An 18,061-nucleotide genomic window follows, 5' to 3' on the forward strand; every position below is an offset into this window, starting at 1 on the left:
TTCAAGCTCTGGCTGGTCTAAAGACTAAAAAGTATAGGGTCCATTTCTTATTTCTGGTAGGTTGCAGGCTGGTCTAAAGACTAAAAGGTATAGGGTCCATTTCTTATTTCTGGTAGGTTGCAGGGGAGTATAGTTAAGAGGTAGGAGAAATAAACCCAAGGAAAGGAGACTACTCTGCATGATAAAGTATTAACCGTAAGGTGGATGAACGGGTAGAAATTGTTTCTCTTCTTCCTCGTAGATGATTATTGAAATATCTAAGATTATTTGTCCATACAGGGTGTTTTTGATCCAACAGTTAACCAATGAAAACACTGAAAAATAAGAGGCATCTATGTAATTCTAGAAGGGAGACCTTAAAAGTGACCAGACTTGGAGTATCCTTGCCTACCTACTCCGGACTAAACAGACATGGAGAAAAGTCCTGCAGGGAGAAGGTTAGAGGATTAGAGATCACAGCATCATAAAACAGAGGTTTTGGTGAGGGAAGCATCTGGAAGACCAAGGGCAGAGCTAGGAAGTATAGTTTTATCCCCAAAGGACCCCTGCACAGGGCTCAGCTCCTCCTGGGGCTCTTCCCTCAGATCATAAAGTTAGTCCTATGACTATACATACAGGTTCACATTTTCCCTTTGAACTCCCTGTAGCTCTTCCAGCCCTTCAGAAGAGTCTTGATATAACTATACAAACTTTTGTAGTTTTGGTTTGGGGAACAGGGGGTAGAGTGGTAAGACAGAGTATGGGCTGCCCTACAGTTGCTTCCTTGTCCTTGTGGAGGGAGCAGTATGCTGGTGAGGGAACTCTTGTGTGTCCAGGAGTTCCAGACAGTGAGCAGATAAAAGAACGCACAGCAGAGTGGGGGTGGAAGGCAGATGACTCACAGATATTACAGAGAAAAGCTGAGCCTAGTGGGGGCGGTTGGGGGCAGGTAGGATGGACGCTTCTATCATACAGGTGCACTCACGTACACAAATTATCATCAGACAATCAAGGTGGCCGTGAACTGAATTGATTTGGATAAGATTTATTGATCAGATTGTTTTAGAAAACCAACAGCAAAACACTGACAAGGTACATAAATACAGATTGGACATTTTAGGGTAAATTCACTATATTTCCTACTTGCTTGTAGGAAACCGAGTAAAGTGGAAAAGCTGTCCTGATCATATGGCATGCACACCAGACTGCAAAAGGATGTCCACACTATTTAACAGGACTGTGGCAAATAGCTTTAAAGTAAGGCGAGCATTGTGTGCGGCCCAAGCATACCCTGTTGGAAGAGCAAAGCTAGGCTCGCCTCTCAAAGACTGTGTCTCAGAAAGAGGCTTCCTTTCTTGCCTAGGTTCTTCTAGGAAACTTGTCATTGGCAGGTGCTTTTCCAGGGAGATGCCTGTGCTCTCCCTGTGCAGACTGTGCACAAGGAAGTGGCTTTAGAGAGTGTGTTTTCTAATGCCTCCTTTATATTCTAAATGTGTAACTGGTAAAACAACAATTACTACCGCTTGGTGAAAATTTTTTTTTTTTTTTCCTGAAAACTGCCGCTGACTCACCCTGTACACTGACTAAGCAGGGCCTTTAAAAAACTTATAAAAAGTTCTTTTTTTTTTTTTCCAAATTAAAAACATGAAAATTACACTAGAAAGATGGAACTACTTTTGAAGCACAACTCAGAACTTCTGTTCGTAACGCCACACTAGGGAAGAGGCCGCTTTTGGCTGAATCCAACGACCTTACAAGGGAGAGGCCATGACTGGACAGGATCTGGTGGCAATGCACACGGAGGTCCCAGAACTCTGTCGAGCCTACCTCAGGCCCTGTGAGTGTGCCTGGCATTCAAGGCATTTAGAGAACCAAAGCAATTTCAGCTAATAGGGACCAGTTTTTAGAGTGGAGCTTATGATCAGAGGACCATAAACCCTCATCCACCCTAGAGCTCAATGCCAGAAAAATAAAAAATGATACAAAAAATAAAGGAAAATAGGTTTTTGTGCTACATCAGAATGCTGGCAGGTAGACAGTTCAGTAACCTGTGCCACTTTCTAAACATCTGTAAGACCACACAAAAAACAAACTGGTTTTACAGACTTCTAAGACCAACACAGTCTTAGAGGATCATTCAACCTTTCCTATAGGCCAAGCTGTAGAAAATGGCAGAGCCACGGCTCTTGCAAGATTAGAGGAAAAACAAGTATTTGTTAAGAGCCAGATAAATGTGTTCAAATAATGGAATTTCCTCTGTATCGCACACAGCTTTCTCTTCCCATAGATACTAAGAGTTCTTTGGTAGTTAGAGAAGAGGTGGCCTAGAGCTCAGGGCAGGAGATGATGCTGAAGAGTTACAGGATTACCACCTGTGGTTCCTAATTTCAGCGTTCTAATTGTTCAGACTGACTGATTACAGGCAATCAGCTGCTTATATGGTCACTGGTTGCCAGCTCCTCCCTGATTGTTCCTTTTCCTTTTCTAACTACTCATTGGCCCCATTCCAGGGAGAAAAAGGGAAACAATAGGGAGGAGAAAGAAATAAAAATGAATTGATTGTTTGATGGAAAAGTGGATTCACTGATTAATCATGGAGTTCAATGATCTGTGCTTTACTCTTGCTACTCTGGATAACCAAAGGTCACTGTTAAGATATCTTTTGCTTAAAAATGTTAATATGCTTATTATACTTCAAAATCTAGCTATGAAACAGCATGAATGGCTTAAAGCAAATTTTTACATCATATCATTATGGCCCTGATAAAAGGAGATTCTGCCAATGGAAAGGTTTTCTTCTAGCCCCTGAAGGATAGTTAAGATTTCAATCTATTCTGTATTGGTTTACAGTTTTTCCAAGATGTGGAAAGTATTTAATAAAGAAAGCATCATTTCTTCATTCAAATCAGTGTATGCATGGGAGAACTGATAGTACTGAATGCTAGGTTTAAATTCTCCATTTAAGAAATTCCTTACAGATGAACTTCCTTGTTTTTGGGCAACAAAATGTAAGACATGCAAACATGAGATAGGACAAAAATGACAGGGGAAAAAAATCTCAGCTCTAACAAACTGAAGGAACAATGAGCCTCGAAGAGCTGGAGTGAGAAAACATGGGCTTGAAAATCCAGCTTTACCATGAGTTGGCTTAAGCCAGCTGATTACACCTAAAATTCTTGGCATAATTTGACTCTAAAGTAATGAGCTAGCTTCCCCAGGACAGACACAAAAAAGTAGTCTACCTGCTTTATAGTTACACCCTATATATAATATGTATATATCCATATGTTTCTATATATTGCACTTAAATTTACAGGACTGTAGTAAGACGGCTGGGAGTACCTCAAAGAGGCAGAGAAGCAGCAGGCATAAACTTTCCTAAATCAAGTAAACAGTGTCAGGAATTCCGAGTGCTGGTTATAGGTATACTGAAATACCTGATGACCCCTAACTAGTTATCTACACTGAGTCATTCACACACAGTCTCATTTGGCATCCAGAACATGTGCATGTGTGTGGTTCTATAGCACTCTGCTGGTCACACTACGTCATTTTTACTAGTGTTATATTAAAAGAAGACACTTTAGACCAAGGATATATACTTTTATGAAAATAAAACACACAGGTCTTCGATGTCAGGCCTCCAAAGCCTACCTCAAAGAAGACTACCCTCAGAAGGCTCAACAAAGGATGCCAGCAAGTGTGGCTGGAAGAGACCCCATCTCTCTTCACCTCTCTGGTGTAGCAGGGCTAGAGACTCACTTCTCTCCTAAGGACCATGAAAGTCTAAGCACAGAGGCTAAGCATTCAGTCTTTGGTCCCTGTAGAAATCCAGGACAAAAATCCTCTTGCCACCCTAGACAGCCTGGCTTGTTCAATTTGGGATATATTTCCAGCACATATCCAGAGGCAGGCTGAAGTCATGCAGCAAAGCTCTGTTCTGGTCTAATGGAGCTGCTCAGGCTGGCTTACTCTGGGAGAGCTCAGAGGAGAAGCCAGGCAGTAGGTGCGGGAGGTTAGGTGCTACACAGACTGCTAATGGTGAGATGTGGGGGGATGGGCCCTAGAGGAGCTTCTCCTTCTCCTGCCTCTCTCCCACATCCCTCACTCCCCAGAAAGGACCCAAGTTCACAGATGCATGGCTATCGTAAGACTTCGCAGAATACAGGCTCCATCAACTCAACCCATAACAGAGGGGATGGTATGATAAGGCTTAGGAATTAGGAGCACACGTCTAGAGGCTACAGTTTTCTCACCCCCAGAACTGAACACCAGATGGTAACTTTTTAACCGAAGCTCAAAGGTAATTTCAAATCCACACAAAAGCTGAAGAGATCCCTTCTGAGATGAAGGAAAAAGAAGAACTTTAAAAGCTAGGTGAAAAAGAGGCACTTAAAGGAAAGATGTATCCCCACTCTCCCACACGAGTCTCCTGCTGCGAGGCGGCCCCGGGAGGACCAGCGCTGCCTTTGTGCGCCTTCAGCACCTTGAGTACACCTGCGGCTTACACATGCGCATGGCGAGCCCCTTGCTCAGCTCCCCTAGCAGCCTGATGGCAAAGCAAGTGAAAATTTAAGTCATTCTTCTTTTTAGAATTAAAAAAAAAAAAAAAAAAAAAATCAAACCAGAATGAAAATTTCACACCAAAAAAAAAAGAATGCTACTCAGTTTTATTCCTTCCTCATGCTAGTGTTTAAATGATAGCTGGTTCTTCAGGAAGGATGACCTGTGGCTTTACCCCCAAGACCTTTTATCCAATTACTAGACAATTGTTCACAGTACCATGCACAATAAAGCAGACAGAAAAGAAGGCAACAAGCTAAGGGAAAAATCAAGGACCAACTGCCTGAGAAAATGGCAGGTACCTACCTGGTCCAGAGATTAGAAGAGAAACAAGTTCTGAAAAGAAAATGGCCACGATGACAGCCAAAGACCACAGCCCGAGCAGAAGCCAAGTTAACAAGCTCAGAGGATGCAGGCTTTCCCTGCCTGGCTTTTCTCTGGCCTCTCTCAGGAGCTCGCGTTCACGTTACACGGCATTTACACCACATGTTTAGGGTCTACAATTCCCCATGAAGAAGTCAAATAGATATTTAAAACCCTTAATAAGCAGAAGAGAGTTTCAAAACTGCCAGAATGAAGAACTTTTGGCCACCATAAGTTTTTCTATTTGAAACATTCTTGGTGCCATAATTTCTAAGAGCAACAATGAACAGCGCGGCCACGATACACACACAAGTCCTTTGACAAAGCCAGCTCTAACCAGCGCTGGCACCATGAGGATGAGAAAGAAACCACTAACCAAGAGTTGCTGGGCTGCTTAACTTTCCTTCAAAGCTGAAGGGTAGGTGTGAGTTATCTGTGCAACAAGATGGTAACCACTGCTGCCATCAGATCCAGCTACCATTCAATTAGACACATCTTGAAAACAATCAGTGAAACATCCAGGTTCAAGTGTAACCTGCGAGATTCTCAAGGTTAGCCTTCTCAATTGATCCCCTAAACTTGTGGTTGTGGCTGTGGCTAGATGTAAAAATTCTTTAGTTTCATTTTTGTTTATGTTGATGTTGTTTTCATTTCTGGAAGATTCTATGACATGGAACTGTTCAGAATTCCTTTCAAAAGGAATCTGTCTTGATTGAAAATGTTGCTAAGGTACTTTCAGACTTCCCTTAACTCCACTGAGAAGGAAGAGGGAGTATGTGAGATCATGTGCATGTAATGGGGCAGGAAAAATAGAAGCAAAGAAGAAGCACATGGGAAAGTGAGATGTCCATAAACTGAAAAACCAATTTACAGAAAGGCATCTGATGTATTTTCTAAATAAGGCCTTGATCAGGGTAACCAATCCTTTTTGTAGCACATTCTACACTGCTCATAAATAAAGGAGTCTCTTTAAATTAACATTTCCAGTATCAATGAACAGTCCAGAAATCCTCATTTCAAGCGTTCGATGAGTCCCTGTGTGAGTCCAAGGTGCAGAAGCTGTGTTCGGGAGAGGTTTGCAAGGTTAGGGAAGGCCGCGAGCAGCTTCTCCCATGCCAGTTCCAGCAGGCTAGGTACCACCAGCCAGATCTTAAACAGTGACCCAGTCCGTTTGTTTTCATGGATGTTCACCACTCCTCCATGAATGTACATGCAACCAGCCTATGAGTAGTCAAAAGAGGACAAATTCAAATGAGAAAGAAACAGATACAAGGCTGAAGACTCAGCGGGGAAAGAGTACAGTCGATGGAATCAAGAAGAAACAAGAATTCCTCACTGATTCCAATGTCATACGGAGATCAAGAGGGTTTAAATAATTAATGAATTACTAAGGGAAAAACTGTGTGTATATATATATATATATGATTTTGTTTTTTACTTCAACAACAAACAATTTCACTATTAACTAATATTAAACTAAGACTATATTAACTATCCAAGGTGCCAAATACTGGGAATACAAAGATGAAAACAAAGGCCTTTGCCTTCAAGAAACCAGCGGGATCTTCAATAATATGGTATCAAGAGAGTAAAACTATTCTGCCCTCCCAGGAAACACCTTTGACATCACAGTCAGGGCCAGAATGCCACAGGTAGCATTTCTCTTATACTGATGTTATTCTCTCAAATTTGGGTGTGATGAGTTTTCTCCTCTTTTCTCAGAGGAGGGCCTAGCTTTGGGAAGGACGTTGGTATGCCTATATCCAGGTTTTTTTCTTGCTAGTATCTCTAAAAAGATTTCCTTATCATCTGTAACTACATAAGGAAGGTATGAAAATAAAAACTTACTGGTGTAACAGCTGCACAGTGAAAATAAACTGGCTCTGGCATGGTAGCTGGGAGCTTCACCCACTGGAAAGTCTGCAGATTCAATTTCCAGATATCGCCCAGGATCACCTCTCCATTATAGCCCCCACAAATAAAGACATCTACGAAGAAAAGAGAAAGCCAAGATCACACCAAGGAAAACAGCCAAAGCTATGGAGTGTTTTACAGTAGATCACACAGCCAGCTGACATGTGACAGTGAAGTGGACTGCCCCATGACACAGAGGACTTCTGCTGGGCAGTCTCTCATGCTGTTGTCTTGCTCCTCAACAGAGCTGAGGTGCTATGTCAGGGTCTTCAATGGGACTAAGGATGCAAACCTCTAAGGAGGCTTCATGTCAAAGTTTCCAAATTCAAACACATACCTACAGATTCCAGGCACAGAAAGTGAATGAGCAAAGGGGTCTAGGGAAGATAAACAGAAGTCTCAGGAAAACAGACAGGAATGCTCATGCTCTAAAAGAGGTAACAGGTATTTGACACCATAAGAAACTTAAGGTTGGCAACTGCCAGACTGTGCATTTTTTTCAAGGCAAGGTGGAAATCTGGATATGTTTTTAAAGATGAAACATTTTGGGAGCTGGGCATGGTGGCTCATGCCTGTAATCCCAGCACTTTGGGAGGCTGGGGTAGATGGATCATGAGGTCAGGAGCTCAAGACCAGCCTGACCAACATGGTGAAATCCCATCTCTAGAAAAATACAAAAATTAGCTGGGCGAGTGGTACATGCCTGTAGTCCCAGCTACTCAGGAAGCTGAGGCAGGAGAATCACTTGAACCCAGGAAACGGAGGTTGCAGCGAGCTGAGATCATACCACTGCACTCCAGCCTGGGTGACACAGTGAGACTCTGTCTCAAAAAAAAGGGAAACATTTTGATTTTTAAGTTTTGGCTACTAATTTTTTTTTTTAAGACAAGGTCTCACTATGTTGTCCAAGCTGGTCTTGAACTCCTGGGCTCAAGTGATCTTCCCACTTCAGCCTCCCAAAGTGCTAGGATTATAGGCATGAGCCACCACAGCTGGCCTAAAAAATTTTTTTAATACACACATAAGCCAAACAAAACACATATGCAGGCCACCAGTTTGCAAACTCTTCTTTAAATAAGGTCCTGGAAAGAATATACATTTATCTGCTCATAGAGACAAAAGTCTCCAGGTAGACATTTAACCTGAGGAGGAACATTCACTGCAATGCTCAGTTTAGGAACACAAAAGAGGCTCTTCCAAGCTTTCAGCTAAAAGATGACAAACTGAAGCTCTGTTTGAGCCATACAGTTATTACGAATAACTTTCCCAAAATGAAAGGTGTGGGTTTTCTGGTAAAATCAGCTATAACTAATTAGACAACTTGTAACAAAGGCTATGTGAACCTTCAAATGAAATGTCGAGAACTAAGGTTGAATTCTATTTGTAGAGTGCTTGGCCTTAAAGAATTAAGTGAATAAATTTCCTAACTCAGGTCTAGACCAAGTTTAAGCCAATATGTAAGCTATAAAATGCACTGGCAACTTTTTGGCTAGGATTCAAGGAAAACTTTAAAGTACAGTTCCATTCTCAGAGAGAGAAATGTGAACAATGCCGCTAGCTATAAATCTTATTCAGAAAGCAGAGCATAATAAAAAATCCTTCTGTACTAGAGATGGCAGAACAATCCTAGTTATATCTGAACTAAGTTGCTGAAAGCATACAGGCTATCTAACTCATTTATACATACTTTCCTTCCAGAAAAAAATTTAAGAGCTATAGCAAACAATGAAATAAGTTATAAATTAAAAGACAGGAAGGTGATCCAGAGAGGAGTCACTTAGCACATTTAGTTAATGTGGCTGCAGCTGCTTTCTGAAGCTATACAATGCCTTGGTTGTAATATGGCCAAGGAATGAGTTAACAGTTCCATTTGGCATCAGAGAGAGAACAGAATCAACTTTATGAAATAACACTCTAAAGGAGTTATTACAATTTTAATACAATGTTCGCTGAGGTCTCCACAGTATAAACCGTGGAGATTATTAGTATTAGCCACCATAACCACAGGCATCTGTTGAGGTGTGGGCTCCTGAAAGATCAAGTGGTACAATAAAAGCTTATTTATCACCATTTTTTGAGTTCTCTTATAACTGAGGGACCCAAACATCATACTAGTTTACATTATGAAAATGGCTGAGACAGGCGTAACTATGAATTTCCCTTTAAGTTTAAACTACAAGTTTAAACTATAACTTTCTCAAAGTTATGAGCCTCTTTGAGTGACTATCGTTAGGAAATAAGATGTTTTCAGAAGACACAATTACAGAAATGGAAGCATCATGTTATTTAGAATCCTTACCATTTTTTATCTGAACACAACTGTGACACCTTCGGGCTGCAGGAAAGCCTGCCAAACACACAAACACAGAAGTCCCATTATTTACAGAAGGACTGGGAATCACACTGATATAACACAGTGAAAGACACACTATCTGAAACTCAAAACAATCCCTTTGTTACATGGGATCAAGCAAACATTGACTAGTCCTTCCACTCCCTCCTTAATTCAAAAGCCTTCAGAAATCTCATCATAACAGTACAGTGCTAAGGTGCCAGAAACAAAGGGGTAAAGGACAGGAGTTGCTAGTGGCTTTCCCAAGCCCTTTTACCCACAAGGAGGTAGGCAGATCTTTATTATTTATTTATTTAATTTAGACAGAGTCTCACTCTGTTGCCTAGGCTGGAGTGCAGCGGTGCAATTTCAGCTCACTGCAGCCTCCGCTCCTGGGCTCAAGTGATCCTCCCACTTCAGCCCCCTCAACAGCTGGGACTACAGGTGCATGCCACCACACCCAGCTAATTTTTTGTAATTTTAGTGGAGACAGGGTTTTGCCATGTTGCCCAGACTAATCTCTAACTCCTGGGCTCAAATGATCCGCCTGCCCCAGCCTCCCAAAGTGCTATTATAGGCATGAGCCACCACACTCAGCTGGCACATCTTTATTTAAGCTCCAATTTCTTCTATCACCCATACTTCCCAGCTTCTGCCAAAGAATTCAACAATCCCCATTAAAAGCCTCTTTGTTCAATTGCTAAGGAAGAATTATTGTGTTGTTATTATTATTATTGTCATTTGAGACAGAGTCTTGCTCTGTCTCTCAGGCAGGAGTGCAGTGGTGCAATCTTGGCTCACTGCAATCTCCGCCTCCTGGGTTCAAATGATTCTCCTGCCTCAGCCTCCCAAGTAGCTGGGATCCTCAAATGATCCACCTGCCTCAGCCTCCCAAAGGGCTGGGGTTACAGGTGTGAGACACCATGCCCAGGGCTAAGGAAGAATTATAATTGGGCTAAGGAATCCAAGTATTTTCTAATACCAGTTCAACAGATTTTTCTTTTTTTTTTTTTGAGATAGGGTCTCATTCACGTGCCCAAGCTGGAGTGTAGTGGCTCAATCATGGCTAACTATGGCCTCTATTTCCCAGGCTCAGGTGATTCTCCCACCTCCACCTCCTGAGTAGCTGGGACTACAGGTGCACATCACCATCCTCAGCAAATTTTTTTGTATTTTTTATAGAGACAGGGTCTCACCATGTTGCCCAGGTTGGTCTCAAACTCTTGGGCTCAAGCAATCTGCCCACCTTGGCCTCCCAAAGTGCTGAGATTATAAGCATGAGCCACTGCGCCCACCCCAACAGATATTTTACTTGCCACATAACTCAGTAAAATTACTTTTTCCTTCCAAAATGAGTAAAAGTATAATACACATTTGTTAAAGATAAATTAATCAATACTTTAAATTTACCTATTTTTTCATGGGGTTTTGTTGCAATTTCCTCCCATGCATTCGTTTCAAGGTTGTATGCATGGATCTTGGAGAAAAAAAAGAACATATACACATACATAAATAATTGTAATTTTAGCTAGCCCGAAAATGGATTTTTAAAAAATAGACTTTGTTTTTTAGAGCGGTTTTAGGTTCACAGCAAAACTGAGCAGAAGGTACAGTGATTTTCCATACAGAAAACTGGACTTTTAACAGCAGCAGCCTGTGTAAACATATATTCTTAGTTGAAGAGTCTTTCTTCATTTCCTTTTTTCTTGTCTTTCCAAATATAAGGGAAAACATTAAATGAGGCAGTTGAAAATTAAATACATATATGATTTCACTTCTTATTTTTATTTTTTATTTTGAGATGGAGTTTCACTCTGTCACCCAGGCTGGAGTGTAGTGACACCATCTTGGCTCACTGTAGCCTCCATCTCCCAGGTTCAAGCAAATCTCCTGCCTCAGCTTCCCGAGTAGCTGAGACTACAGGTGCCTGCCACCATGCCCAGCTAATTTTTTGTGTTTTTAATAGAGATGGGGTTTCAACATGTTGGCCAGGCTGGTCTTGAACTCCTGACCTCAGGTGATCTACCTGCCTCGGCCTCCCAAAGTGCTGGGATTATAGGGATGAGCTACCACACCTGGCCTACTTTTAAAAATTCACAGAAAAAGTGAAAAAAGGGTTGGAATGAGAAGCTGCCATGCATGTGATTCTTGATTTTCTTCTGTATGTTGTTCTGCAACTTTTTTTTATAACAGAAAAAAGCAGGTGTTTGTAAGAGAATGTGGGAATTCAGTTTTGACAAAGCTTGAAAAAGACCATTAAGGTTTCAAGGCAGTCCAGGAGCTCTACAGCCTAATCTAGGTTTCCCCTGGGATATGTGACTATGACATTTTAGAAATGCCACAGGAATGGATGAATAACAGCCCTTCAGAGCTCAGCTTTCTGAAGTTCGTGACGTGCAGCCCTAAACAAGTCTGTTCTTTTTAGATACACAGCAAAGATAATGATAGGGATGTGACATTCTGAGAATGCTGGTTCCAATTCTAATTAGTTGCTCCATTCAAGCTACTAGGCCTTCCTTTTAGTCACTTTCCTCATCCAACATAAGGGGATAATTTTCATAAAGTATTTTCAGTGTGTGATAAATAACACCTGTCAACTGAAAGCCTATTGGGGCACAAAGTTCAACCTTATAAAAAGCGCATCCAACACAAAATAGGTGTTAATGAGGAAAATGCTCAAAAAATTAAAATATCTAAAGTCACAGAATTATCTCGCTTAGTTGACATATACCTCTTCTATCCTTCTCCCTCTCCCTTTTTTTCTTTTTTAAATATATACCTTGTTTAAGGAATATGCTGTCCAGGAAGTGCCACCTCCCAAGATGTAAATCCTCTGTCCATCATGTGCGATTTCATGTCGGTATCTGAAAATACACAATAAAATTAGTTTATAATTAGGTGAAAATGATCTACCTAAGATTTAGCTGTAAGGTTTTTATTACATCATGATTTATAATAGCAAATTATTGGAAATAACCCAAGTGCTTAACAATAGTGAATTGGTTATATGACTTACAGAATATACACAAAATGGCTTAGTATGCAACCAATAACAATGTTGGCACCAGAGAACTTTTTTTTTTTTTTTTTTTTTGAGACGGAGTTTCACTCTTGTTACCCAGGCTGGAGTGCAATGGCGCGATCTCGGCTCACCGCAACCTCCGCCTCCCGGGTTCAGGCAATTCTCCTGCCTCAGCCTCCTGAGTAGCTGGGATTACAGGCACGCACCACCATGCCCAGCTCATTTTTTGTATTTTTTTTTAGTAGAGACCAGGTTTCACCATGTTGACCAGGATGGTCTCGATCTCTTGACCTTGTGATCCACCCGCCTCGGCCTCCCAAAGTGCTGGGATTACAGGCTTGAGCCACCGCGCCCGGCCTCAGAGAACTTTTTGTGTGTTATTATTATTTTTATTTATTTATTTTTTTGAGATGGAGTCTCCCTCTGTCGCCAGGCTGCAGTGCAGTGGCAAGATCTCGGCTCACTGCAACCTCCTCCCTGGTTCAAACGATTCTCCTGCCTCAGCTTCCCAAGTAGCTGGGATTACAGGCATGCACCAACACACCCAGCTAATTTTTGTATTTTTAGTAGAGATGGGGTTTCACCATGTTGGCCTGAATGGTCTCGATCTCCTGACCTCGTGATCCACCCGCCTCAGCCTCCCGAAGTGCTGAGATTACAGGTGTGAGCCACCATGCCCAACTGTGTCATTATTTTTTTAATCAATTGCATTAAAAATTTATAGATACATAAATATGTACAGAAAATAACTATTAGGATAAAATCAAAAATATTAAACCTGGTTATCTTTTAATTTAGACTTGGTTTTTTATTTTCTTCATTTTGCTTACTCGTATTTTCTAAATTTTTCTATAATCTTTTGTGGTAACTTTGTATAAAGGGAAAGTTATTACATAGTTTTAAAAAGTCATCTGCCTACTTTTAGAGGCCTTAGACTATGAGTTTGCAAATTAAGATACTTATTTAGCAGAAAATTATGCTACATAGAACTGTGAATATAATATAAAACACCTACCAGAATTTTAGCTAGGCAGTCTAGCTAAAAGCTAAAATAATTTATAATATGTCCATAAAATGCCTCAAAGAAAGCAACCACATGAAAATGCTTTGAAGACTTAATCTATTTCCTTCTTTACCTAAAGGTCTTGTTGCTCATAAAATGAATTACATAAAAATCTGTCCAGTAAGGGGCCATCTCTCAAGTCCTCTCATGGTAGTTTTACAATGATCAGTCCACTAACATACTACAATTAAGAAAAATTCTTCCTTAGCACCTATATGCTATTTTGTTTAAAAAGGCAACAAAGAGACACAGGGTAGTCTAAATAGAGTTAATAAAAATGTTTTACTGTCTTTGCTTTCAAACTGGAGGAGAAAAAAATCTCAAGTGTTTCAGTGAGTTTAATTCTAAGAGGCAACTGCTACTAGAAGGCAATTAGAGAGAATCATGTGATGTTTGAGTGTTTAACAGAACGCTTAAAATGAATGACCTTTCCATGCATCCACCCATCCATCATTCATCCACCCATCTATCCATGCAACCTTCCTTCCATCTATCCAATCAACATTTACTGGGCATCACTGTGGGGATGGCCCTGTGCCCTATATTGAGGATATGTCTGTAAGTGAATGAGCCAAAGAATTCCAATATGCAAGTTAAGAAGGGAAATCAGGCTCAGCATTGTGGCTCACGCCTGTAATCCCAACACTCTGGGAAGCCAAGGTGGGCAGATCACTTGAAACTAGGAGTTTGAGAAGCAGCCTGGGCAACATGGTGAGACCACAACTATATAAAAAAAAATTTTTTTTAATTAACTGGACATGGTGTGACAGGCCTGTAGTCCCAGCTACTTGGGGGACTGAGATGGGAGAATGGCTTGAGCCTAGGAGGTCGAGGTTGCAGTGAGCCATGATTATGTCACTGTGCGCTCCAGCCTAGGTGACAGAGTGAGACCCTTTCTCAAAAAAAAAAAAAAGGGTGAAATCAAAAAGTAACTGGAAAGTAATTGTTTTGCCTGTAATATGAAGTTTAGTTATAAATGCTACCACTGTTTTCTTCTTCAAAGTGTTACTATCTTCTTAATGCAGAAAGACTAAAGTATAAGAGGAAATGCCATGGAAAAAATTGTATAGTTTAGAAGGAAGTACTATTTCCTCATGAGAAGAACTTTTCTTACTATAGCCCTTTCTTTACAACTTACCTGAGATCTAACATCCAACAGCCAGTTAGTTATCCTAACTAGGGCTAAAGGGTTTTCTTCATATTGCCAATGCTCTGAAAGAGGTCAAATGTTAGCATGAAAGAATAAACCTGCTTTAATCCTAGATCCTCACCTCTCTTCCGGCAGATCACAGGATAGGTTGTTTGGTTTCAGTTGTGTCCACTCTCTGGTATTGAGATCTAATTTGTGCAGGTCTGTGCTGTAAATATAGCCGGTTGTCCCTCCAAAGACATAAAGGGAGCCGTTGATGATGGCCATAGCCTGGATAACAAGGAAAGTTTGTAAGACTGACTTATTAACACTTGATTAAAGAATGTAAACTTACCAGATATCTCCAACTCAGGTTTTATGAAATTCTCTTGCACTTTTTAATCTTTTTAATATATCAGACTCTTAAAGGACTAAAGATTTTAGAGAACCCAGAGATTATTTTAAGAACCTGGAAAACACCTTTAGAAAAGTAAAGCTTTACTCAACTGGAAAGCGAGTTCTACCTGCCAAGATGTTTCTTAAGGGTCCTGGCCCATCAAATAATTTCTAGCCCATGGGCATAAGCATTTCCATTGAAAGCTGCTTCTCTCTATAAACAGTCTGAAGAAAAATGCTCTCAAGAAGCAGCAGATATGAAAATAGGTCATTACAATCTCCTAAGTAAAAAACCTAGTCAGGAGTTCAAGGAACTTGACCTTTTCCACTGGACTCTTCAGTGAAAGTTTCAGCTATTGTTATGGCCACTTCTTACAATTTACAGGCCTCTGGTGGAAGCAACAGAGTTATCTAGTATGTGCTCCTTTAAAGTTAAGCTCAGAAGCTGTTTATCAATACTAATGCCAGGGAGTCAAGAAAGGAGCCAAAGCTTCGTTGTTTTAAGCCTAGGCTCTCAAAGAGTCTCTGATGTGTGGTGGGTTGCTCCCTATCTTTCTGGATATAACTTTTCAGACCTAAAGTTTGAAGCACTGGAACCTAAACTAATCTCTGCATAATATATCTCTAGCTCAGACCCACGTAAAAGTTTCTTAACCAAGTGCTTTCTCATCTACTCAAGAATCACTCTAAAAGTTACCAGGACCCAAACCACAGTGGAGCCCAGTCTGTTATTGGGAGTGAGGGTAGGGGTGAGGTTGGGTTTTAACATTTAAAGTAACTTCCATACAGATCTATATCCTGTGCTAAATTGAATTAGAAACAGAAAGTTTAAAAAAAAAAAAAAGAAAGAAAGAACAGAAAAGAAGAAAAGAACACGGCAAGTAACCAGATTTACAAATTATAATTTCACATCAGAACTAAAAAGTCAAGTACTAACCACAAAGAACACTTCTCCATTAAAATAAAATGGTAACAACTACAAATATTCTAATACCGTCCCCAGGCTAGAAAAATATGAACAAATACACCATGATTGGCCATAGATTGATACCTGTCCATATATACGACTGGGTTTCTTCCCCCGACAGCTGAGTAAAGCCCATCTCTTATACTTCACATTACACACATGGACGTCATTGCCATTGCTCTCTCCAAATGGGATGCCGGTACCTCCAAACACTAACAGGTTGTTTCCATGCAGCACAACTGAGGAAGGAGAAGCACAAATTCCATTCACATGATGGCTACCTGCAACGTGTTCCCACATAAACCCATAATATCTGAGAAGCTAACATGTATCTGCCTTAATGATCTTATAAGATAGCTCAAACCACTGACATCTAACTACTAGCTGAGCATACCAAATCTAAAAATCTGAAATCTAAAATACTTCAAAATCCAAACCTTTCTGTGTACCAACAATGATGCTTAAAGGAAATGCTCACTGGAACATGTTGGATTTCAAAGTTTTGGATTTGGGATGCTAAGTACAATGCAAATATTACAAAATAAAAAAAAAATTATGAAATGTGAAACACTTTTGGTCCCAAACATTTCAGAGAAGGGATACATAGCCTATACTAGAAAGTTCTGCAGAAAAAGATCTAACTCCACTATACGGGATATAGCATATAGTTCACTGCTAGGTATATATGACATATTCAACACATGTTTATGGAATTCACTAAACACTGTGTATAACAATAGTGAATTCTATGAACTACAGTCTACCCAGTATACCACTGCTGCTAAAGACAGTTAAGTATACAGCAAAGCAGAGAAAAATGAAGCATCATCTTTGATCACAGCTTACTGCAGTCTTAACCTCCGGGGCTCAAGTGATCCTCCTGCCTCAGTTTCCCAAGTGGCTGGGACTACAGGTGTGTGCCACCATGCCTAGCTAACTTTTGTATCTTTTTGTAGAGACAGGGTTTTGCTATGTTGGCCAGGCTGGTCTTGAACTCCTGGGCTCAAGGAATCCACCCACCTTGGCCTCCCAAAGTGCTAGGATTACAGGCATGAGGCACTGCACGGTGGTTTGGAACTAAACCCACGATATCTCTGAGGTATGCCTGTACTTTGTTCAATAGCTATTAACTGTCATCATCATAAGCCCCATTTGTTGACCTTATACTACATTTTGCCTAGCATATACATGATACTTTATGTTGAACCCTCTAAGATTTTATTAATCCCATTTTACAAGTTAGAAAATTAAAGCTAAAACTCACCTGAGAGGCAAATGATATACAGCTGAATTCAAACTCTGGACCCAAATAATTTGGAATCACCATGCTATATTATTGCCCTAGTAAAAAGCCTATCCATCTGCAGGGCTAAATCACATGATAATATTATAAATTATTAATGAGGAATATGGGACATGGAACCTGGCTTCTCACACATTTCATAAAGTCTAGAGTTAAGAACTGCTTGCACTCACGTGACATAGATGCCAATTCCCGGGGCATGTAGCCATCTGTCCCCATCTGGTGCCACACTCCTGTAGCAAAATGATACCTCCAGAGTTCCCTGAAGAGAGGATAGTCTTCATTATCAGGCCCTCCCGATTCATCATAATCTGGGTTATAACCTCCAAACACATATAAGTTGGTGTTATCTGCCACGCAACGATGTCCACTTCGTGCTGGTGGAGGTCTGTGGCCTAGGAAAGAAGAGGACAGTTTTCCACCGGAGTCCTGCCAGTTGAAAAGTCCAAACAAAATTAGGTAACAACCATTTTAGCCTTAAAAGGGGATCTGGAAAGAATTATAACATGGATATACTTCTTATTTGTTTAGATTTATAACATGGATATACTTCTTAATAATATTTCTTCACATATACCACTTAAGATTTTAAGGAGCTAGTCTCTACTTCTATTTCATGTGACTATCTTCAGATTTTGATAACTGTAAAAAGCATGATAAATTCAAGTAAATGGCTGACAACTTGAAATTTTCAAGAAAATTGGAGGAAGGGTTTAATAATCCAAAAGCGAACAGGACAAATTTTCCTATTTCCTTAGAGGAGAAAAAACACAGGCCAACTAAATTAAACTGTGAATTAGAGAACTAAATAAATATAATCACGAATGTGAATGAGTCATGTATAAATAAAAATACACACACATAAAATCTATGATTTTTCCACAAGATATAATTATATACTTAAAGTGAAAACTGGCCGGGTGCGGTGGTTCAAGCCTGTAATCCCAGCACTTTGGGAGGCCGAGGCGGGTGGATCACGAAGTCAAGAGATCGAGACCATCCTGGTCAACATGGTGAAACCCCGTCTCTA

At 40.5% G+C, this 18,061-nt stretch overlaps 1 protein-coding gene across 3 annotated transcripts in view; it reads right to left on the bottom strand.

Annotated features, from left to right (window-relative positions):
- Positions 1 to 1,008: 1,008 nt before the first annotated feature.
- Positions 1,009 to 18,061, bottom strand: part of KLHDC10 (kelch domain containing 10) — a 67,000-nt gene continuing 49,947 nt past the window's right edge. For all 3 annotated transcript variants that reach the window (XM_032275983.1, XM_032275984.1, XM_032275985.1), the window contains 8 exons: positions 17,205 to 17,426; positions 15,813 to 15,967; positions 14,508 to 14,656; positions 11,931 to 12,015; positions 10,562 to 10,628; positions 9,119 to 9,166; positions 6,754 to 6,893; positions 1,009 to 6,126 (listed from right to left, as the gene is read on the bottom strand). In XM_032275983.1, the coding sequence (XP_032131874.1) occupies positions 5,917 to 6,126; positions 6,754 to 6,893; positions 9,119 to 9,166; positions 10,562 to 10,628; positions 11,931 to 12,015; positions 14,508 to 14,656; positions 15,813 to 15,967; positions 17,205 to 17,426 (1,076 nt within the window). In that variant the 3' untranslated portion in view covers positions 1,009 to 5,916. The remainder of the gene's footprint in view (positions 6,127 to 6,753; positions 6,894 to 9,118; positions 9,167 to 10,561; positions 10,629 to 11,930; positions 12,016 to 14,507; positions 14,657 to 15,812; positions 15,968 to 17,204; positions 17,427 to 18,061) is intronic.

The sequence above is a fragment of the Sapajus apella genome, unplaced genomic scaffold (genome assembly GCF_009761245.1).
Source record: "Sapajus apella isolate SASKATOON/1434 unplaced genomic scaffold, GSC_monkey_1.0 scaffold7, whole genome shotgun sequence".
In the NCBI taxonomy this organism is placed as follows: Eukaryota; Metazoa; Chordata; class Mammalia; order Primates; family Cebidae; genus Sapajus; species Sapajus apella.